At 35.2% G+C, this 23,974-nt stretch overlaps 1 protein-coding gene across 1 annotated transcript; it reads right to left on the reverse strand.

Annotated features, from left to right (window-relative positions):
* Nucleotides 1-3,483: 3,483 nt before the first annotated feature.
* LOC128995015 (exonuclease mut-7 homolog) lies at nt 3,484-23,948 on the reverse strand. Its single transcript, XM_054419879.1, has 10 exons — nt 23,767-23,948; nt 20,249-20,450; nt 19,616-19,727; nt 18,875-19,018; nt 18,167-18,298; nt 17,215-17,369; nt 13,964-14,185; nt 12,088-12,216; nt 6,153-6,449; nt 3,484-4,908 (listed from the first exon to the last, which is right to left on the reverse strand). Exons 1-10 carry the CDS (start codon nt 23,931-23,933, stop codon nt 4,774-4,776), a joined length of 1,695 nt encoding a protein of 564 aa, XP_054275854.1. The 5' UTR covers nt 23,934-23,948; the 3' UTR covers nt 3,484-4,773.
* Nucleotides 23,949-23,974: the final 26 nt, after the last annotated feature.

Here is a 23,974-nt window from a genome sequence, read left to right on the forward strand (position 1 = left end):
ACCTCGTATTATTTTGAGGAAAGATAACATGGAGTAAGGGATGGGCACAACTGCCAAAATCACACAACCGTTGTGCACACAACCGTTGCGGAGCGACAACCGTTTAATTAAACGGTTGTCGACAACCTTGGCTTTGGCGTTGCGTTGTGGCTGTGCACTGTTTACGTTTACAACGATAACGCTTAGTAGCTCAACGGTTGTGAATAGACGGTTGCGTTGTCGTCGACTGTTGTGAATGTCTTTTTTGCATTTTGTTTTAATAGTCCAGTCAAACTAAGACAAATTACCCTTAAACCTGGGCAAAATTGCTTCACAAGCGATTTAAGTGGTATTCAACTCAGAAAATGTTGCTTTATAACATATCCAAAATCCGACAAAATCCATCAATGGGAAAGTGACTAAAATCAGAATTTAAAATGGCGGCTTTTCCCAACATTGGACAAATTGAAAAAAACATATTTCACATGCATTTGTTATGCACATTTTTCGAGATATTGACTTAGGACCACCGCCTGTATTTATTGGGTGGAGTATTTCATTTTGATAGGGAACATGTTTTTGGCCGCCATCTTGGATCCGCCATATTGGACATACATAATTTTTTTTCAATTCAATGATAGTGTTGTGAGACATCATTACCAAATACATTTTTACACTGATTTAAATGCCGAAATCCGTTTTTAAATATCTTTATTCATTTAGAAGATATATTCAAACGAAAACTCTCCACCATACATTTCTTATGGACGTTTCGTAGTTTAATAATTGTTTTAACATTATGTTTCTTATATCTCCAGTTCTTATTGACGCTTGTAGTTCGTTCTATGCTTAAAATATTCAGTAATGTAAGGGCTTTCATTTGAGCTCTTGATCATTAAAATCAGACGAGTTGAAGACCAGCAACGAACCTCAGAACAATATTAAATTTAACTTTTTAGAAATATATTTTTATTAAAAGATTTATAACTCGGGTTGTTAATACGTCACAAAGTTATTTCTGGTCTCAAATTACTCAGTAAATGTTTAGCTTTAATTTTATTGATCATTAAACAAAATCTGACAATTTTAAAATGAGTCATGGTTCTTAATTTAACATTAAAATGTATTTATTTTGAAATTTGTCATTAGTTAAGGACATATATCCCAAACCCTAATAACTCCTGGAAAGTAATCCATAGCTAAAATAAAAGTCAATAATTTGGCGAATTATTTAAGACTATAAAGAGTTTTGGGAGTTATTTAGAATTGGGGATATACGTCTTTAACTAAAGAGAAATTTCAATATAAATACATTTTAATGTTAAATTATGGTCCATGACTCATTTTAAAATTGTCAGATTTTGTTTAATGATCAATAAAATTAAAGCCAAACATTTACTGAGTAATTTGAGACCAGAAATAACTTTGTGACGTATTAACAACCCGAGTTATAAATCTTTTAATAAAAATATATTTCTAAAAAGTTAAATTTAATATTGTTCTGAGGTTCGTTGCTGGTCTTCAACTCGTCTGATTTTAATGATCAAGAGCTCAAATGAAAGCCCTTACATTACTGAATATTTTAAGCCTAGAACGAACTACAAGCGTCAATAAGAACTGGAGATATAAGAAACATAATGTTAAAACAATTATTAAACTACGAAACGTCCATAAGAAATGTATGGTGGAGAGTTTTCGTTTGAATATATCTTCTAAATGAATAAAGATATTTAAAAACGGATTTCGGCATTTAAATCAGTGTAAAAATGTAGTCGGTAATGATGTCTCACAACACTATCATTGAATTGAAAAAAAAATTATGTATGTCCAATATGGCGGATCCAAGATGGCGGCCAAAAACATGTTCCCTATCAAAATGAAGTACTAACCACCCAATAAATACAGGCGGTGGTCCTAAGTCAATATCTCGAAAAATGTGCATAACAAATGCATGTGAAATATGTTTTTTTCAATTTGTCCAATGTTGGGAAGAGCCGCCATTTTAAATTCTGATTTTAGTCACTTTCCCATGGATGGATTTTGTCGGATTTTGGATATGTTGTAAAGCGACATTTGTTGAGTAGAATACCACTTCAATCGCTTATGAAGCAATTTTGCCCAGGTCAAATCATAATTTTACTAGACTATAATTATAGAAAGTAAATGCTTGTATAAATTAAATTGGCCTTAGCCTAGTAACCTGTTGCTATGCATGACTTACGTGTGAAACCTAGAGATAATTGAATAGGTATTATATAGTTCATAAATATAAAATAATTTTAAGTTTCTATTAAGCATGGATGTCCTCTGTGAACAAAACCGGTTTTAATTTCAAATATTATAAATTTAACTTGTTTAATTGAAATTTAATTTAATTGTTTAAAATTTATTGAAATTGATTTATTGTTTTTATTTATTGAAATTTAATTGTTTAATTAGAGTAAATCTAAACTGATCTTGAATAAACGACAAACTTAGAATAGAATTGCATCTTATTATATGGTAACGATAAGAAAGGTATCAGTTTTTCAGGTAACATCGGTCTTATACAAACAACGACAACGACTTCGCCGCGAAACAATTGAATACAACTGCCTCAGCCTGTTTTACACAACCGTTTAGTTGGATAACGCCCGCCACTGGCTATCCCACAACCACAACCGAACCAAACAGTTGTTGTAGAGTGTTGCGTTTAGCAGTCGCGCAGCTGTGGACAACGACAACGACAACTCCCTGAAAACGTTGTCGACAACTGCCAGCTCTACACAACCGTTTAGTTGTGCAACGTCTGCCGCGCAACAAGCGTTGCGTTGTTTTCGCCCCACCTCTAACATGGAGTTTAGAGCATGTTTCTTTTGTGTCTAGTACACAAAATACGAGTGATGTTTTAGAACGCTCCTTACCCCCCCTCATCTCCAAGATGCCCCCAACAACAGTCAAAATGTTACACTTTCAGTGCATACCCAAGTTTTACAAGTCTGTATTACATGTTGACAATAGCGGTCACCCGCGTCTCCGTGCTGCTTCATCGGAAACCTTGAAATATATTGATTAAATTATCTAATAAACAGATTTTAATGTATTAAAAACATACAATGCACAATGACAAACAGCAGGCCTACTATGTTTTTGTTTAAAGCAGCTTTGCACTTTCAGTGCATACTCAACACCATATAGATGCTGGATTAAAAGCCCTTTAATTGAGCATCGTGGTATAACACTGCACTATACAACAGTGAACCCCTTTTGAGGGGTTTATGGAAAACTTATATTTTTCGGGGAAGTTTCAAATCAAGGCCTTTCAATCAATTATGCGGTTCATAGGTGTTTAGCTTATCGGTTTCTCAAAATTTCATGATCCTTATTAGCTTTATAGAAGATTGTCAAAGGCTATTTTTGTGACAATAATTTATCAAAAGTATTTTTTTTTTATTCAATTAATTCATGAAATTTCTTAATCTCCTAAGTAAAAATTATTCATAAAGGGAAAATGATATGGTGAACTAAGTCAAAACTAGCATTTATTTAAACTTATAATCCAGCAAGTGTTGGAAAAAACACTTCTTGCATTTGAAACAAAACGGTACAAAATTAAAAAACAACAAACATAATTTGGCCAACTTGTGGTAACTTGTCATTGTTGAAACATAACATATAAAAATATTCAGGTAGGAAAAGATACTTTATGTAGGTACATATTAAAGATACCTATTATATATCACGTACAGGATAAAGTTGATACAAGTTTAATACACAATCACAATACCATACCATTAAATCTAATAGAAGAAAGACTAATTGAACATTAGATCTTGTGGAAGATCAGAATGGTGATACAGTGGACCCCTCCAAACTTTTGTCTTCCAAATTACTTAAATCTACGGCGATATATAAAACAATTGAGTGAAAGCTATTAACTATGTTTTATTTTACGATAACTTAGTTTATAAGTTACAAAACCATACCATCACATAATATCTGTATATAACCTATGTATCTTAAAACTATTATGTATCTTAAAGAATCTTGAATCCATGTGCAAAGAATCTTGCAAAAACTGAATCTAAAATGACCATTTAATAGTCATCCTAGTGTTTGATGGTGACAGAAGAAAAGAAGCTTAAGGGTGTTGAGGTAATTTATCATTTATCACAAGACTTTTAACAATAAATTAACAGAGTTAAAATATAAAAAAAAACTAAATGTGAGAACAGCTAGAAATAGTTCCAGACAATTCTTCATACGTAAGTGCAACAATTTCCTCATATTAGTTTCATATTATGTCTATGTTTCCAACCACTTTGGAGAGATTTAAGTTTGACAAAAACGTCAATGGTTACTAACAACAGAACTACACGGATTACTGGACAATTAGAGAAAATTTAACCACACTTCGGTCCTTTGACAATTATAAAGAAGGAACGGGCATGACATAAATAAAAACTAACATCATGACTGAAGAAATTTTAGTCAATCGAGTACTTCACAACAATAACAGGCAAAACCCCAGATAGTTTTGAGTTATAATTTGGCATAGGGTTTCTTAAAGTTGTTGCAATTTAGATTTTTCTTCTCAAGAAAAAATGTGCCAAGCCTATTTTCTAGGTGTATTATAAGTCGCATGATCTATTTGTATTATTCACAAGAACAGAACAGTACAGTGTTTAATCAAGGTTGTGCTATGCCTTACAAATGTTCAAATGCCTTAATGTTATACTACAATGCAGTGTCCTTACATATACTATTTGTCAGGTTCCGGAGGAGGTCCACTGTACATGTGTATCACAAGATTGTCTACTTGGCGACAATGTGTTGCAAGTTGTCCAGGATACGCACCAAGTGGCTGCCATCCCAGTAACAATGGCCACAATTATCACATACGTAGAACAACGGCACACTGTCAAACTTGTCTTTGGGTATGCTTTCGTGCTGAAATCAAAAGTTTTTTGAGTTAGTCTTAAAACATTAAGACACAAGCTAATACAAGTTTTTTGACAACCTCCCTTCAACAATATTACTATGTAAATAAGATTAGAATAGGAGCTTTATAGATGTCTAATATATGAATAAAAGTTTTGCCACAGATAAAATACTGGTTTCAGAGAGGGATAGAGCTTCAATGTTCCAATCAGAGAGCAATAAAATGTCAACCCTCCAGATGGAAGGAAGGGTGATATGATGTGTAATGTTGTAATGTCATATTGTTGAGAGTCAATGGCCCTCTCCTCAAGACCACAAACTGTACTGTGGTGCATTAGGGTGAATCAGCTGAAGTCAGCAGATGATACTTGGACAGTAAAAACAAACTTTGTGTCTAAAACCAGGAACTGTCCTTTCCTTTGGGCTATTACAGTAGAATTCTGACTATCTGGAACATTGATTATCCAAACACTTAGAGAAAAAATTTTAAAACCTAAAACTACAGTAATAAGCAATGTTATTAAAAGAGGCAGACACCGTGATTGTGTCAGAATCCCAATTATCTGCAGTCGTGTAGACAATATCATCGTGCTCTGTGGTGACAAGAAACTGTCTTCTGCAATCACTAAAACATCATCATCGTCTACCATGATTGTGGGAAAATCCTGAGTATCTTCTGCAGGCTATAGAAATCTATCTCCTACAGTCACGAAAACATCATCATTTTCTTTAGGGGTCAAGGAAAATCATAACCGTCCTCCACAATGGCGGCAAAAGCGTGAATTCTTTTCGCAAAATCTTTGCATATACATGACAAAACATGACTTTCTGAAAACATCCCCCAGAGTCTTGGTGAAGATCCAATCTTCTGGATTTTTTACAATGCCAAAGTGTTGCAGTCTTGATAGATTCGGTTGCTTGTAGTTCTACTGCATAAGATATTTTAGACTATAGGGCTCATATTAGAATGACAGCAGCGAAAGTGCAAGACAGACTACTAGAGTAGATGAGTTATATGCTGCTAATAAATTAGAGACAAGGTTTTCAACTACAAACAGGTCTCGTTTTGGACATTGACGAGAGGAGGGAAGATCTGGGGCCGATTAATAAACTGTCAAGTGTTGATGGTTCTATAAAGAAAAGGCTAAAAGAAATTAAACACAAAAAAAGCCTTGACGTCTTGAGCATTAGGTGAAAATTCTAAGCTAGTGTAAAATTGAATTAGAAATACCAGCAGTAGCCCTATTTTTTACCTTGATATGAGCTCCTGTGCTCGTTTCACAGTTGTAACCATAAAAGGTATCCTCTTCAACTGGTGTATGATTGGCTCCTGCCTGTGACGTGACATACCCTGATGGGGCATGGGTAACTGGACCTGGTATATCATCATCTGAACAGCTGTCATCATCAAAGTCATTGTAATCATCGTAGTCATCGTCAGCAATATCCAGTTGGTGAGCAGAAACATGCCGGTGTGTTCTGTAAGTTGAATCAATAGCTTTCCTCAACTCCTGAGGGGTCAGCTTCTTGAAATCTGCTCCATTACATAGCTATAAAAACATAATAAATATTGTCACTTCAGATCTCTAAATACAAAAATATGTAACAGGATTGACTATAATATGAGGTTTTGGGCTGTAGACATTATTAAGGCATCAACATTAACCCATCAGTTTAACTGTTACGTATAATACAGCTGTAACTTAGAAAACACATTTTATTCTATAGTTATACAACTGCTTCAAAAGATAAATATTTATAGTAAATTTATTATTTATTTATAAGCTACCAAAATAAATAAATCACAAACTGTAACCAATTTTACTTCATAAAACATCAGAAATAAAACAATTACTCATGATTTTGACCTATTACTGTTCATAACTGTTACACAACTAACCATTTGATATTATGATAGTGTAGGTTATATTGTTTTGCCGTTTTCTGTTTGTTGAACAGCGTATCCTTATTTAGGGATAATTGACATGTCAGTGGTTGGGATGATGAGATCGACCCAACGATCACATAAGACCAACAGATGCCTAGTTATGCCTATCCAACCAAGATTGTAACAACTGAAGCACGGTCAGCCATCTTGCGGTAAGCCATGTGGTTGACAAAGAATATTTTCAACAAATATAACAAAACTGTAATATAGTAGCAATAGGACCATATTAGATTATTAGTAACCGGAAACAGATTAAGTTACTGGGTGGCTGCACTGCCTACATCGGCGTGGAGCTCCCTGATTGGCTGCCGATCGGTCAAGGAGTTTTCCGTCTTGATGATCGTCACTTCAAGTCTAGCAAGGTGCGTAATCAGATGTCGCCATGTTTTCTTAGTAGTTCTAGTAATTATTACAATGGCGCAGTCGTAGTAAAGTTAATTTTGTTCAACTTCTTTTTCGCGAGTGCGGATTGTTGAAAAATTAATTTGAGGAACCATGTCGTCCCGTTCAATAGGGAGTATGGGGGAATTTAACCCTCATGAAGAGGATATTTCGTCATATTTAATGAGGCTGAAACACTACTTGAAGGCCAACAGCGTAAAGGAAGGATCGGAGTTATCCATTTTGATTACTGTAATTGGACCAAAAGCTCTGGCTGTTCTCACGGACTTAGTATCACCAGATTCGGTAGATTCCAAGGATTATAAGGATCTGTTAAAGGTGTTGGAAGCACATTATTCTCCAAAAAGGTTAGTGGTAGCCGAACGCTACACGTTCTATTCACGTGTTCAGCGTCCCAATGAAAGTATTGCTGATTTTATGGTAGCAATTAGACATTTATCAAGCACATGTAACTTCAAAGCCTTTCTTAAGGATGCACTCAGGGATAAATTAATATCTGGAATCCACAATGAGGCAATTAGGCAAAAACTTCTCAGTGATGATCAAGATTTGGATTCAACTTTTTCATTAGCACTAACCTTAGAGCAAGCTGAAAAACAAACTAGTCTTTTTGTAGGTTCAGGGAACCATGTTCATGATTTAAATAAAATGAGTCTAGGTCCACGTAAAGTAGGCCTAAGTGCCAAGCATGGAGTTAAATCAGCTAAGTTTTCAAGGTCACCTGCTGAGGTAGGCCTAGTTGGCCAATTTCATAAGCTAAAATGCTATCGTTGTGCGAAAGAGCACAAGGCTCATGAATGTCCTTATATCAATTTTAAATGTAATAAATGTAAAAAAATTGGACACCTTGGTAAGGTGTGTAAGTCGAAGGATGTGTCTGATAGGCCTAGGACTAACAAAAAAGTGTTTAAGGTTCACAATGTTGAAGAGACATCGGAAGTTTTACAGGACTTATGTCTGTATAGTGTAGGCCTTGGAGATGGAAAGGCGGGTTATGAAGTAGGGTTGCTGATTGAAAACCATAATGTGACCATGGAGCTCGATACAGGCAGCGCCCTTACGGTCTGCCCCTTTGAGTCGTATCGGAAATATTTTTCACATCTGGCTTTAAAGCCTTGTTATGTAAAACTACTTACCTATTCAGGAAATGAAGTAAGTGTGTTGGGACAGATTTTGGTTAGAGTAAAAGCGGCCGACCAAATTTATCAGGACTTGCCGTTAGTTATTGTAGAGTTAGGCCAAACGGGTCAACCAATGTTGCTAGGTAGAAACTGGCTTGAACATGTAACCTTAGACTGGAAGTCTATATTTTCTCAAGATAAAACTGGAAACCGCTCCGACGAGCACGTTTTTAATAGGCCTAGCCTAAACTCTATTGACAAGTTACCTAACCTAACTTCACTTCAATCAGCTGACTCGGTTCAGCCTAGGGCCAAGGAAGATGTCAAGCATTTAAGGCAAAAGTTTTCTTCTGTGTTTGAAGGAAAATTAGGTTCAATCAAGGGTGTGAAGACACATATAATTTTGAAAGATGGAGCTGTACCGAAGTTCTGCAAATTTCGTCCAGTGCCGTTTGCACTCCGCAAACAAGTGGAAGAGGAAATAGACAAGATGGTGGATGATGGAATTGCTTATCCTGTTTTGAGTTCCGACTAAACCCCACTGGTTGTTGTGCCCAAGCCTACAGGAGTTAGGCTATGCGGGGACTTTAAGGTAACGTTAAACCAAGTTATCCAAACTGAACACTATCCTTTACCTCAACCCGAGGATATTTTTGCTTCATTATCTGGTTGTTCTGTGTTCTCTGTTATTGATTTACAGACAGCCTATCTTCAACTGGAGGTCGCTGAGGATTCACAGGAGTTGTTAACCTTGGCAACACATAAAGGATTATTTCGTCTTACTCGTTTGCCATATGGCCTATCCAGTGCACCTGCTTTGTTTAAGGCAGCTATTGATGAGATAATTAAAAATCTTCCCGGTACGGTAGCGTACCTTGATGATGTCTTGATTGGCGGACATTCATACCCTGAAGCAGTGTCTAGGTTGGAGCAAGTTCTTCAACGCTTCCAAGAATTCGGAGTGAAGGTTAACGATAGTAAATGCAAATTTTTACAACCTGTTGTAGACTATTTAGGTTATAGGTTGTCGGCTGAAGGTATAAGTCCACGAGAAGGGCTAGTGGAAGCCATCAAGGATGCCCCGGAACCATCAAGTAAGGAGGAGTTGAGATCATATATAGGACTCATTAATTACTATGGTAGATTTATTTCCAATCTCTCTGATAAGCTGAACTGTTTCTATGAGTTGTTGAAAAAGGATGTTCCTTTTGTTTGGTCTAGGAAATGTGCTGAAACTTTTAAACAGAGTAAACACTGGGTGTTATCTTCTGATATTCTTGTACATTATGATGTCAATAAGCCACTAGTGCTTACATGTGATGCAAGCCCTCGAGGCGTGGGGGCGGTGTTGTCCCATTTGATTGATGGCGAAGAGAGGCCTATTGCTTTCGCCTCTAAAACTCTAAGTCAAAGTGAGAAAAATTATTCTCAGCTTCATAGGGAAGCCTTAGCATTAGTATTTGGTGCTAAGAAATTTCATAAGTATATTTACGGGAGAAAACATGTCATATTACAGAGTGACCACCAGCCGTTGGCTACTATCTTTGGCTCAAAGCGAGGAACCCCAAGCCTAGCCGCAGCGCGCCTACAGAGATGGGCCCTGATTTTGGCTTCGTATGACTTCGAAGTGAGATATCGCAAGGCGTCTGATGTGCCACATGCCGATGCCTTATCCCGGTTGCCGTTACCGGCAAGTGATTCACTGGAACTGGAAAACAACTTTATCTCGCACACTCAGGAATGCGTGGAGGTACTAAACTGCTTCAGCACGGTGAGTACCGAATCACCTATCACTTCTAAGGAAATTGCTAAATTCACTGGTACTGATCCTATATTATCTAAAGTAAGAGATTATGTTTGGCACGGCTGGTATGGCGCTGTGGATAAAGAGTTATTGCCTTATGTAAAAAGGAAAGATGAACTTTCTGTGGATAGTAATTGTCTTCTGTGGGGGGCCCGTGTGGTCATTCCGACAAAATTGAGGAATCAAGTTTTAGAATTGCTTCATGATCAACATCCAGGCATTACACGGATTAAGCTGTTATCACGTAGCTATGTGTGGTGGCCCGGTATAGAACAAGGTATTGAAGAAACAGTGTCTTCTTGTTATATTTGTCAGTGTACGAGGAATGCAGCTCCAAAAGTCCCTCTCCAACAGTGGCCCCGTGTGTATGGCAGATGGCAACGGGTGCACATAGATTTTGCTGAAGATACTAATTCTAGGCAACAAATGTTAGTACTAGTAGACAGTTTTTCCAAGTGGATCGAGGTGTTTGTTATGAAATCTACTAGTTCTCTCAAGACCATTGAGCGTCTCCGTTCACTTTTTGCATCGTATGGGCTTCCGGACACTCTAGTATCTGATAATGGCCCTTCTTTTACAAGTTTTGAGTTCAAAGAATTCTTAAAGAAGAATGGAGTAAGGTTTGTCTTATCACCTCCTTATCATCCTGCGTCAAATGGTGCGGCCGAGCGGTGCGTTCAAGAAGTGAAGAAGAATCTGTTGAGACAGGTGTTGAGTGAAGGCGGTACTGGTTCTCTGACTTTGCAACATAAACTTGATAACTTCCTAATGACATACAGAAATACACCTAACACTGTAACCGGACATACCCCGGCAGAATTGTTTCTCAACTGGAAACCTAAAACTAGGCTTGCACTTCTCAAACCTAACCTCAACGCTCGTATTGACACGAACCTGGACAGACAGAAGGAGAGTTCGGATAGGCATAGGGGAAGGGCAAGATCCTTTGAAGTTGGAGAGAAAGTGTTCGTCAAAACTGTCAGGCAGGAGAAAATTGATTGGGTACCTGGAAAAGTTCAGGAGATAAAAAGTTCTGTAATATATCTTGTTAGTGTATTGGGAAAAGTTAGGCGTTGTCATGCTGACCACCTCAGGTCTAGAGTGATCATGGAAGAGGAGGGGATAGCAGTGCCAAGTTGTGAGCCGAGGTCTCCCATGAAACCAGTACTTCCTGAGCGAGGGGAAACTTCAGAGGACAAGGAGAGGCAACAAGTTTCGCCCAGGCGGCAATCTCCATTGAAGGACTCTGAGACTGCAGCGGTCCAGCCAAGACATGAAGACTCACCTGCGGTAGTGCAGTGCAGCCCGCCCAATCTTAGAAGGTCAAAAAGGACAATACAAAAGCCTGAAAAGCTAGACCTTTAAGCTATTCAGGCAGAAGTGAGAAGAGTTTATTTTAGTTTTATGAGAAGAATTTTTAAGTTGGAATCAAGGTTTAATTAATAAAAATGAAAAAAAAAATTATTATGAAGAGAAAGTTTTATGTTTGAAGAGTATGTTATTTGTGGTCTTACAGCAGTAGTGTGGGCCTAATCTAAATGGTGGCGAGTGTAATATAGTAGCAATAGGACCATATTAGATTATTAGTAACCGGAAACAGATTAAGTTACTGGGTGGCTGCACTGCCTACATCGGCGTGGAGCTCCCTGATTGGCTGCCGATCGGTCAAGGAGTTTTCCGTCTTGATGATCGTCACTTCAAGTCTAGCAAGGTGCGTAATCAGATGTCGCCATGTTTTCTTAGTAGTTCTAGTAATCATTAAAACATACTTGTAAAACTCAAAATTGATTTCAAATCAAGTTGTATTAGTAGTACAAAATGGATGTTTTTTTTGTCAAACAATCCAAATAGATCTAGGAAATTCAAAACTTGTTTTTGAAACGTATGACTTCTAAATCAGATTTTCCATTTACCTGACATCGACTAAATATATCCTCTTTAGCCACCATAACGTTATAAAACCTCAAAACTTCCACCATCTGTTCTTTGGATGTTTGCTTCATCACTCGATAACACATTCCTTCAGGCACTTGTGTGTGCAGCTGAAACACAAATAAGTGTCATAAAAAACTAAGAAATCTTCAAAATGTTGATTTCAAAATGAGGGCATAAAACTGGAAAATGGCCAACTGACCCAGTCGGTTGCCAATAAGGTTATATGTCATTTTGAAGAGCAGAAAAAACACATGGATGTGTGTTTCGTGTTGGCGACATTTGAGTGTCAAGTCAATGTTTCTATCTTATTTCAGCAAAGATTTCACAATTTATCATGCACTCTTTTTTCTATAGCTTACAAGTAGACAGCTGTAACGAGTTTAATTAGTTTTTAAGTTAATTCATGGAGTATTTTTACTTGTCTTCAAGGAGTATATGTATGCTGAAGTTTTTATTTAGTTTAATGCCAAGCAAACAAATCACACTCCTTAGTTACATAAAGAATAATGTTTTCCAACATAATTCTCCCTAAAAATATATTTGAATTTGTCAGAAAAGATTCAAATTTTTGTGGTTTTGTTCAAATTAGACCTATAGTTTGAGTAAACAATACTTTGAGAGCACACTAAAGAACGCCCCAGAAGAGAGCTTAATCTCCAGGCATACTATTTTATATCCTATCTCATGATTTGACAAGCAATGTCTGATTTTTTCTGGATTTTCTAACAACATTTATTTTTTTTAATAGGGAAAGAATTTGGTTGGAATTTTAAGAATGGAGAATTTTGGGGCTACAAATGTATTGGTGGACTGGTATCACAGGGAACACTTTGAATGTTGCTGAAAAAACTCATTTGGTAACTACAAGTCATAGCACTGGACTTATGAAGTTAGATCAGCAAAATTACAGAAGCAGAATGAGATTTCAGCTTATATGAAAAAAATCCAACTAGATTCATGATTAATGGGGGGTTTTAATTGAAATAAAACTATTACCGTATGCCAAACCCCAATGAAATAGAAGAATCTAAATTTCTTTAGAAGTAATAGTGCAAAAACAAAAAAAATGTTATTCACCTAATATACCACCGTAAAATGAAGACTTTGATAACATGATGAAAAGGAGAGCCATTTTTAAACTAATGTTTATTTTATATTCATCGGTGAGCGTGAAAAATGAACCAAAGGTTTCAATGACTGAAGGGAAGGAAAATTCTGTATGAGTAGAGGCTAGTACTTTAACTTGAGTAAGATGATATACTTATGTTTGTCTCTATTTTGTTTTGTTGCACACTTTTACTTTACGAAGTTATTATTATTTCTGTGGTATGTAATAAAAACATTATTTTTTTTATTAAAATTATTATGTTTATATTGTTGTAACTATTAAACCCTATTTACCACAAGGCTCAGGTCCCCGGTACTATAAAATCATCCACAGAGATAAAATAGGTAACCCTAACCCATTATATTAACCCATTTAAATGCAAGTCTTACAACTAGAACTTCATCTTGTTAGTAAGACTCATTTAAGACATAAACAAATATTTTCGGATTGACTCGATTCGTGGTTGGTTTTTATTCTAATACGAATGGAGCGCACCTAATTGAACACCCTATTTTTATTTCAACCAATTTTATTACAAATTTGTAACATTAGAGAAATATATAATAATAATCTGTAGGAACTGGAAAATCATCACTTGGTATAATTCATTGGTGAATTTACAATCTTGTAAATTGTTTTTATCAGTGCACAAATTCCATTCAAAAATTCACAGTGATGTAGTAACACGTAAGTGAAATTTTGTATAACATGTGATGAAGAGTGGGTATCAGACTACATGTACTCACTCTATCATAGACAGCTCCTTTGGTCAGAATGACTCTGTTCTGTTCTCTGTTCAAGGCCACACAGACATTGTGGTTCTGCGTATTGCTGAGGATCTCAGCATCCACACCCACAGAGCGCAGACTGCGGCCGAGTCCTTGTAACATTGTGTCGCACACCACTTTAAAATCGGCCACTCTGATTGGCCGATTTTTAGAGGACTGAGTCGTTGGCTCTTCAAATACCTGTAATCGCACACAATTAAGTACTTATTTCTAAGTGAATATGAATTTAGGGTGAGTGGATTCCATTTTGTTATTGGCTAGGACAAACTATTTCTTAGCCGGGACGGTTAGTTAAAAGCCTAATGATCATGGACAGCTTTGAACCTTCGAAAGGTTACAACTATTCTCAGTATCGAACCGGTGACCTTTGTCACTGCTGCTGAATTAATCAACAATTATCAGTTTTTTCAGGATATAATGCACTAAATGAGGATATAACTAAATGAGACAGTCGATCCTGGAAATAGTGGAAATACTGACATAAACATAACGACTAAACTATAAAGAACAATGTCATATTTTACGGTCACTGACATCGTTATTTACAACCCACAAATGTTCAAGAAGAATATTTTACACTCTTTCTATTGAGGGTATTGTGTTGCAGGATGGCCTCTTTCCTACCAGGCAAAGCTACTATTCAAACACACATCCTTGAAACCTGAGCCCCTGTGTCTGAATTACATCATTAATGTTTATGTTTATTTATTAATTTATTGTTTTCTCAAAAATAAACACTACTGAACAGCCATTTTAAGATGGTAGCACTACTCAGCGTATTGCTAATGGCTGTTGTGTTATCGTTATCACACACTAAAAGTCACTGACATTTCTTCCTAATGTGTGGTAATGGATGTAACGGTAATGGTGTGTGTAATGGATGGTTTATTAAGGGAAAGTAACATCATAACATCAAGTTAACTATTAGCAGTTCAGTGGGCAAAGTATTTTGATGTAGTTTTGATGGCTAAGTAATAATTATAAAGTATAAAGGCCCATCTGATTACTTATCAGTTCACTTGTAACACTGTTAGTTCTAAGAGATAACTTAACTGACTTTATAATTTGCTTGACTTTCCCAGGAAAGGAATCTGACAGCCTTTTTTTTTAATTTATTTGGAAAATCTAACAACATTTCATAAACAAAGCTTGCTGCAAAAGCCAGGAAAAAAAAACAACGAATAGGCTACTGGACCGAACGATATACTAGAAAAGGGGGTTTCTCAAATGGAGGAACGATCATTGAACTGTGTATGTCAATTCAAGCTATATTTCATGTTGTAACTTACACAACATGTAATAACTAGGTTGTCTTGACGAAAACTGTACTCAATGTGAATAAGGATTGATTAAATAAACAGAAGAGTGTACTAAATACTAATTAAGACACATCAAATTTAATAAAAAGAGTATTAAAAGTGCAAAAGAAATTCCTAAGAGTCATGACTCTCAAACAGCTTGGAAGCTCATGTAAAGAAGCATTTAAAAGTTTAAAAATACTTACAGTACCATTTATATTTACATTTTTGAGGTTCTGTGTCATGTAAAATAATTTAAATTAGTACTCTATAGACAAAATAGCCACAATTACAATACTAGACACTAGAAATTACTTACAAACCCTCATCATTCTATGACATCTTTAGAAAAGAGTATTCATTACATATGAATTAAATTGTCCACTAAACTTCCAAAACACCTAAAAGCACAGCAATGAGTCCAGCACAATTTGCAGATAATGTTAAGTGTATTCTGATCAGAAAGGCCTGTTATAAAGTTAAGTTTAAGACCATTTTCTAAATGACTCTCAAATATTATAAGCAGGTCCTGTTACTTCCAAAATGTTTTATAGGGTAAAAAGTTCCTTCTCCATTAACCTTGTTGATTTTTAAATGTTACATAATATATATATATATATTTTTTGTGAAATTTTAATGAAGACTTAGTTATTGACTACAGTTAAATGTTTTGTACATTAGTTATGTTTTACGTATGTTATAATTAAATTCTTTAAATCCTGTTATTTAAGTTTTAAGCTTGACATTATTTCTTGTTGAACCTTTTGGTTAGTCTATACAAAGAGTTCCTCAAATGTTAAACAACTATTTTATTCATTATTACTAAATACCTTTTAAGACGGTTATTTCATTTTAAGAAAGGTCATTATATATTATTAGGCTATAAGAAGAATGACGAAGCACCTGTGCATTTATCTGTTACCTCTGTACGCTTATGTGCTAATAAACATGATTTTATTTATTTTTTATTTGAATTGATGCTAAAAACCTCTTAAAGTAGACTTAGATAGAAAATAACAGGAAAAGGTTTGACACAACATAATACACAACAATACAAACTTACGAAACAAAAATATATTTAGTCCAACACATTAAAAACATCGCCATTTCGAGACGATTTTGAGATATTCTCATACAGTCTTTCTTAACATTTGTTGGTATTTGTCTAGTATTTGTATTGTCTAAAAATGACACGTTTTGAATTTTTTCCATAAAATTTATAATTTTAGTTTTTTTGTAGTTTTAAACTTTAACTTTGCAAGCAATGAAACAGTTAAGGTTTTGTGATAACTTTCATATTTTTAAAGTTAAAAAAAGTTAGTGGTCAGTGAACACACTTGCCCCAAAAATGCACTTGCCCCATCTTGACCTTATATAAGAGTATTTGTATTTGATTGAAAAAGAATTAACTAAACACTATTTAAAAACAACACATAAACAAATTAAATTTAACTTTAAAGTTATAATGCAGCAAAACAAATGAAGACACCATAATTTCAGAACTTGAACTACATTGATATTGGACTTGAGCTATCTTATGTTTTGATTGCATAGCTGATAGCAATATCAATTAAAGAGTTGGTTTTGATTTGAGTTTATTTATTTTACAATGAGATAAATTTGATTAAGTTTGTTGATTAGTTCACAAAAATTGATTTGTATCAAATCAATGGTAAAATTAATCATAAATTTACTGGTTGAAGCAATTTCAAATCAAAACCAACATGTGAACTTCCCATTTAGATTAACTTTTGGTGGGGTTTATCATTGATTCTTTTAAGTCAACATAGAAAACAAATATATTTGTAAAAATACAACAAACTGATGGTAATTACACATATTTAACAACATTAAATAGTTTGCACATTCCAACACCGATGTACATTTATAACTTGAACAAATCGCTCATACCTTACGAGACGGTAATGGTTTCTTCTTAGGTTTTTTGGTGACGTTAGCTCCAGCTATCATAAGATCTTGACAAACATCCTGGAATGGTACTCCTTGATTGATGCACTCACGGGCCAACACTTCATAAACAATAATCAGGCAATAGGCATCTAAAGCTGCAACATATAGTGTGGATGTTTAGATCTTTCTACCTCTCTATTCAATAAGTTCCTGTTCTAAAACAATGTTAGAACTTTTGGGCATGGATAGAACAATTATGGTTAGAAAACAGCGTACTTGAGATTAGATTTGAGTTTTATACAGCAGGGTTTTTCACGTATTTCGTAAATGATGGTCCAAACCCTGGTCTTTTTTCTATCTGAACTTTTGTTAGATAGCATCATTAATTGATAGCCCTAAAGAAAAGGTAAACCAACCTTATTACAATGTGTAGGAAAGATCTGTTGGGGTTTGGACAAATGATAACTAGGTCTAGATTTGATCCCACTCGAAATTGAACCGGTAATATTATTTAGAATCACTACCAAATCCCCAGTCAGTATTTTATTCAACCAGAAGATGGGTTGAAGTTAAGTGTTTCATAAATGAGCTGATAGCTTCGATGCTGATCTTAATCAGCTGGTTTTTTTTTAGCAAGGACCATTAAAAGCACGATAATAAAGGACAGCTGGGTTCAATTATGAACCACCAAAAAGCTACTGATCTTTCTCAGGATCGAACCAGCAATCTTCTGATTATTACGCAATCACTATATCCACTCTACTATTAAACTATTTAATGGGATATTTTTTAGGTTAAAAAATTTATTGACCAGTGAGACAGGTTACAGTGTCTAAAAAGGTTAAAATAATTGAATTATGTATATAAACAATTTAGTTATAGAACTTGATGTGTCTATTTATTTGCGGTTAAGCTTTACTAAATAGTTTACGGCATGTAGGGATATTTTTACCTGCATAGTTCCTCTGGGCATCCCTCAAAGGTCGGCGGTCCCAGTTGGAGAACTGCTCAGACTTGTCCAATGGCAAACCCACACACAATGAGACCAGTTTTGACAGACCCTCCACCGTGTCACTTTCCTCACCTGGAACATGTCTCTAATGTTGTAGAGAGTAAGAAACTAACTGTTTTAGTGATATTTTTTAGACGTTAAAGTGATTATACGAGTAATAGTAGTAGATGTTAATGACCATGTAGTGTTTGTTGTACTGAATAGTTGTCCACCCCTAACGGGTATAACGATAAATTATTAACATTTATTATTGTCGATTATCGAGAATTTTGTTGAGAAAAGTAAATCATTTTTGCTAATACAGAAATGTTTCAAACACAACATGATTAACATTACCTTACAATATACGAATAAAAATGGAAGACAAGCAAAGAATTCAAAAGTGTTCAATAAATTTTAAAAATGTAAAATGGTAATAATGGTTTCTTGTTGGTTATTAACCAAAACTAAATGTAGACAAGATTTAAACAGTGGTGATTTGTTCTTGATTGACTTGACAATAGATGGATGCCTTAAGAACTTGGTGCATTCAAAATTATAAATTGGGTGCTATTCCACCGCGTGCAAATAAGCAAGTTGGAAATACATCTTGAATATTGATGACTCCAGAGTGACACAACTTACTAATACAACATTTCTTTACGTTACCTTTGAATGGTAGTGTAATATTGAATTCCCTCATCAATTTTTTCCATAAGAGATTCAAATCTAGGAAACCTAATCCTGCCATCTTAACATCATTCATGTTTATGCTCTCTTTCAGCTTCAACAAGTCCACTGATAGTCCAAAACCTAGAAATAAAAGAATTATTTGGAAACATCCCACAATTTACATAAATCTAAAAGTTGCATATTCTAAGCAACACTGAACAGTGATTTCAATTGAGAAAAGCCTACGTTCATGATCCATGCCTTGCCTAGTTGTCTACAAACTAGGTTTTCTGGGTACGGCCATGTCACAGAATTAAGAAATAAGTTATAGTTATAACCAGAAATCCTAGTTTACAGTGTTGGTTAATGGCTAGTGGCCATGGAATCCTTACTTCTTAAACTATTTTAATTAATTAATTTAGTGTATTGAAAAACAATAATCATTAATAAACTTAGTTCCCAATCAACTATCGTTAAAATATAATAAGAGAGTACCAAACTCATTCATTCACAGATTTAAAAACAGAATTAAACTAATTTGTCAATTGTACCCATTTCAAAATGGGCAAAATCAGTGGACAAACATTACAGAAAACTGAACTGCCTCACTTCAACCTGATTACTTTTGCCCTAGGGAGAAAAGAGCTATTTTAGCCCAATAACCCATGTACTGATAACAGCCGTTTGGCTGCAGTATGAAGAAAATTAATTTTCTAAAGCTTGATTCCAACCACTTACCCAACTTTAAAATGTCTGGATTCAAGAACAGCACCTGGCTGAGGTCTTTCCACACAGGACTGTGTTGTAGAGCCGGAACATCCACCAGGAATGTCTCTTCATGAGTGGCCACCTGTCGAATCATGTTCACATTTAGTATGCAATTCACAATTTGCTATGTGATGAATTAAATTGACTTTGGCAAATATATTTAAGGGATATGTAGTATAATATATTTCAAAGTAAGGTGCCATTATAAGTCCCATTATTTAAGCAACAAGGTGTTTTTTTGACACTATGAAATCGTCTGAGAAGCCGAGTATGTTATAGTGCTCGCCTTCAAATCTGAGCTGGTTTGATTCACAGCGATATCGATATCATTTCTGGACCAGGGCTATTGATTAATGATGATACCAAACAAAAGGTCGACGTTAGATAGTAACAAGTAAGGGTTTGGACCGTTCACTAACGAAATCTTACAAAATCTGCTTGTGTATTTTTACAAATAAAATTAAAATATAAAGTTAAGTATAAACTCTGCATTAAAATTGTAAAGTGCATTGTTGACACAACAGAAATCAGTTAAGGACATCAACATAATCTGTAAGGTGGCATTTTAAAACTGACAACAACACATTGGACTAAATGTCTAACCTGCAGTAGTGAGAGTGCCTCAGATTCAGAGCAGAACGCAGGCTTCCACTCAGCATCCAGCCCCACGACGTGAGTGTTGGACACAGCCTCCACACAGCGGGCTAGTGACTCATCTGTGTCTACCATCATAACTATGTGACTCTCTGGCAACTGCAGCACCTTCCTCGGCACAGTCACTCGTGGCGGCGAGTAGTGGTACTCTCTGACAAACATCACATTGTGAATCTTAAGTAACGACGTTGCCCCCTTCATTCTAAGGTTGCTAGGCTCCACAACCATTGTCACATTACTTCAGGCTAAGCCTAGAGGGTCGCGTTATCACTAAAATAATACCCCTGCAGCAGCGATGTTAATAGTGTGTGAAATACAAAAAATGACAAATTTGTTCAAAATACATTTATAAACAAGCAAACTACAACAGTTTACTTAATCTCCATAAGGACCTGCTCCTGTTAGATAAGATAAGATAAGATCTCCATAAGAATAGCATGAAAATTTTAAACTTACGGTATTTTGAACTTTTCATATGCTCCATATTGTATGATAATAAAATCGCATCAATTTACTACAATTTTTTTTTAGCTCTACAAAATTATAGCTCTACCCCATAAAACCCCATTCCCATAGTCCGATGATGCTGATTCACAAACTACTGAGCGTACTAGTAGTGATAAAAGTAGAATAGTATAACCATTGCAATTTCTTGTTTTATTGACAGATGAAAAAGTTTGAAAATACTGCAAGTTTCAAGTTTGGACCGAAAGTTAGCCATTTTTATCTAATGCAACACTAGATTCCAAATTGGTACATTTACCATAAAAGGAACACATATTATTTACAGACAGTTTTTGTGCAAGGCAGGGCTTGTCTATTATTTTTAGATTTAGATAATTTTGATCAGAGATGAACATAGTACATTTCAATTAACTCCAGGACTAATTATTTTATTTAATACAGCTATTTATTCATTAGATTTATGGAGACGTAGGAATTGGCTAACTCAGGAACTCGCTAACTCGGTCGTGTGGCGGAACTGGCTAACTCTGGAACTGGCTAACCGTCTCAGTCAGGAATTGGCTAACTCCGGAACCCGCTAACTCGATTTTGTCTCGCGGCGGAATTCGCTAACTCTGGAAGTCGCTAACCCGGCCGCGCCCACTGCTCGGAGCGTTGCCAGCCTTGTACGACAAAATAATCGTACACTGCCGTATTTCAAAATGTCAGTGTCTATAAAGATACAGTAAATGTTATTTTTTTTTTTATCAATTCCACTTTTAACAGATAACTAGCCCAAAGTAATTAAAAAACAATTAAAAATCATGAAAAAGTGTTTTTTATTAAACTGTACAATGGCCAGTTAAATGTTTATGATTTCGATCTTAAATATAAATGCCATCAGTATAAAAGAAAATAATAGAATATGAAAAATATTCAAAATTTAGTTTAATTGGTAATAAATAATTAAACCTCTACGAAAATAAGCTAAAATACACGCAAGTTCTTAAACACGGAAAACAGATTTAATTGTAATGTCGTAATAAACCAAAACCATTAATTAATACAGTCATCAACCATTGTAACTTTCATAATTAATTCATAGATTTTAAATTAAATGTTCGTCGTTGAACCGTCCAACTTACGTGTACAAATATGATGACATAGACTAAGTTTTTATCTAGGCCTAATAGTTTGAACCAAAGCATTGTAGGCCTACTAGTAAATAGTTGCCTAATTCTAAAATGTGATGAATTTTTTAGCAATAATGTTACATGTTTTAAAACAGTTTTTAGATTGTACACCTAAGCACCACTAGTAAAAAATAGGAGAAGATATAATATTCATATAATAAAACGTGACAGGGTTATTTTAATTCACGATTTTTAATAAACTAATTGACGGTGTTTCCTGATTTGAGTGTTGGGTTTCCTTTATATTGCTTTCACAAACGATATAAACTATACCAAGCCATTGCTCGGTTCACCGTTCCCCAGTACTGAGCTACACAATAGACAATAGCTTTGTTTTTGGATAAGATAGAATCAGCCTGGAAAAAAACTCCAGACTTTTAAAAAGTAAGCCTACTGAAAGACGTAAAATTAATATTAATTCAACAAAATTAAGAGGATGACCCGGGTTCTACACTAATAGCCTACGATAAAAGAAATTTACAAGTTGTATTTATGCATAGACTAACTTTTAATGCAATCCATGAATACATTAGGCCTACCACTTTATAATGTATTGATAAATATTTATTTAAATTCAATAGCTCTATTTAAAAATACATAACCACTACAATGTAATTCTGTAATGACGTTTAACGTGTAAATTTTATTATGATTTATGATTTAAGGTTACTACAAGCCCAGTATATAAAATACGAACTCAAAAATTTTATTTGCCGAAGTTCACAAAATGGTATTTATTCGAATAAAAGAAACAAATGGCGGACTACGAAAATAGATATTTATTTCATAACATGTAATAGATCCAAATTAAATGTGCATTTTTATCTTTTTCATACCAATAAGCTACTATTTAAGTAAGAAACCCACATATAAAACATACTCCCTTATATTAGTACATTTCTCATCCTTATGGATGATCTGAAGACAGTTGTATTGTTAGTTCTGTCCGGTGTACTGTCTTTAGAGGTCGTGTTTTGTTTTCAGTAATTTAAAACCTCGTTTAACCAAATAAAACGTTCTAATCACAACTAATAACACGTCCCCTAGTTATATAACCAAACGGTAAGGAACAAATCATGAAGTTAACTATAAAATAATAGAAACACAATTTTGTCGACACTAGCGATCAGTGTCACCGGACATGAACTAGACACGAAAAACGAGCTTCAAAGTTTACAATGGGATGTAAAGTTTACTTGTGTTGGTTAGTCTATGGTAAGACTATAATGCATTTTCCACCCTAATAATCATAAGAACTTCTCTGTGGTTAAACATACTTCAAAATATATTTATTTTATCGACTACGTTGCTCTTACTCCTAATTAAGCGTAGGATACGACATTATGGTGCCGATACGATATAGGTACTACACTTTCGGCAACACTGGCCAAAAATATTCGTGCTTGGCTCCCATTGGACGGCCCGCGAGGCTTCTGATTGGGAGTTAGCCAATTCCGAAACCGAACAAGTTAGCGAGTTCCTCTCATCGACCAAATTTGAAGATAGGGCATTTAACATGGGGTTAGCGAGTTCCAGAGTTAGCCAATTCCGCGGACCCGATTTATGTACTACAAAAAAATAATCAGTAAGTCACAAGGGCCAAATGCAAAATGCTATTTATGATTTGTGTGTAGGTAGCCACCTCGATATTGATATTGATACTAATGTCCAAGAATCAGTGGTATCTAGAATCCGGTATCCAGAATCAATATCAACAACCGTCGCATCCCTACCTTCATGAGATTTAAAAAAAATTAGTTAAGATTAGGCCTAAACATAAAGATTGCAAAACAAATTCTATGTTAAAAAATACAGAACACTGGTACTTACAAAGTGCCAGTCCTGAGGTATGTCACTACATTGTAAGGCAGCTTGTGTGCAGGAATGTTGAACTTGCGAGCAAAGAATGCAGCCTCCACAACGTCTCCGTGCAGATTGATTGCAGCGACTAGCTCCTCCTCCAGATACGAGTCTCCACATACAGCCTCTGACACCATCTCCCTCCAACACTCACCCTCTGTACAGGCAAATCATAACT

Source organism: Macrosteles quadrilineatus, unplaced genomic scaffold (genome assembly GCF_028750875.1).
Source record: "Macrosteles quadrilineatus isolate MER2022 unplaced genomic scaffold, UCM_ALF_1.0 Scaffold_5__1_contigs__length_97177068, whole genome shotgun sequence".
NCBI classification, from domain to species: Eukaryota; Metazoa; Arthropoda; class Insecta; order Hemiptera; family Cicadellidae; genus Macrosteles; species Macrosteles quadrilineatus.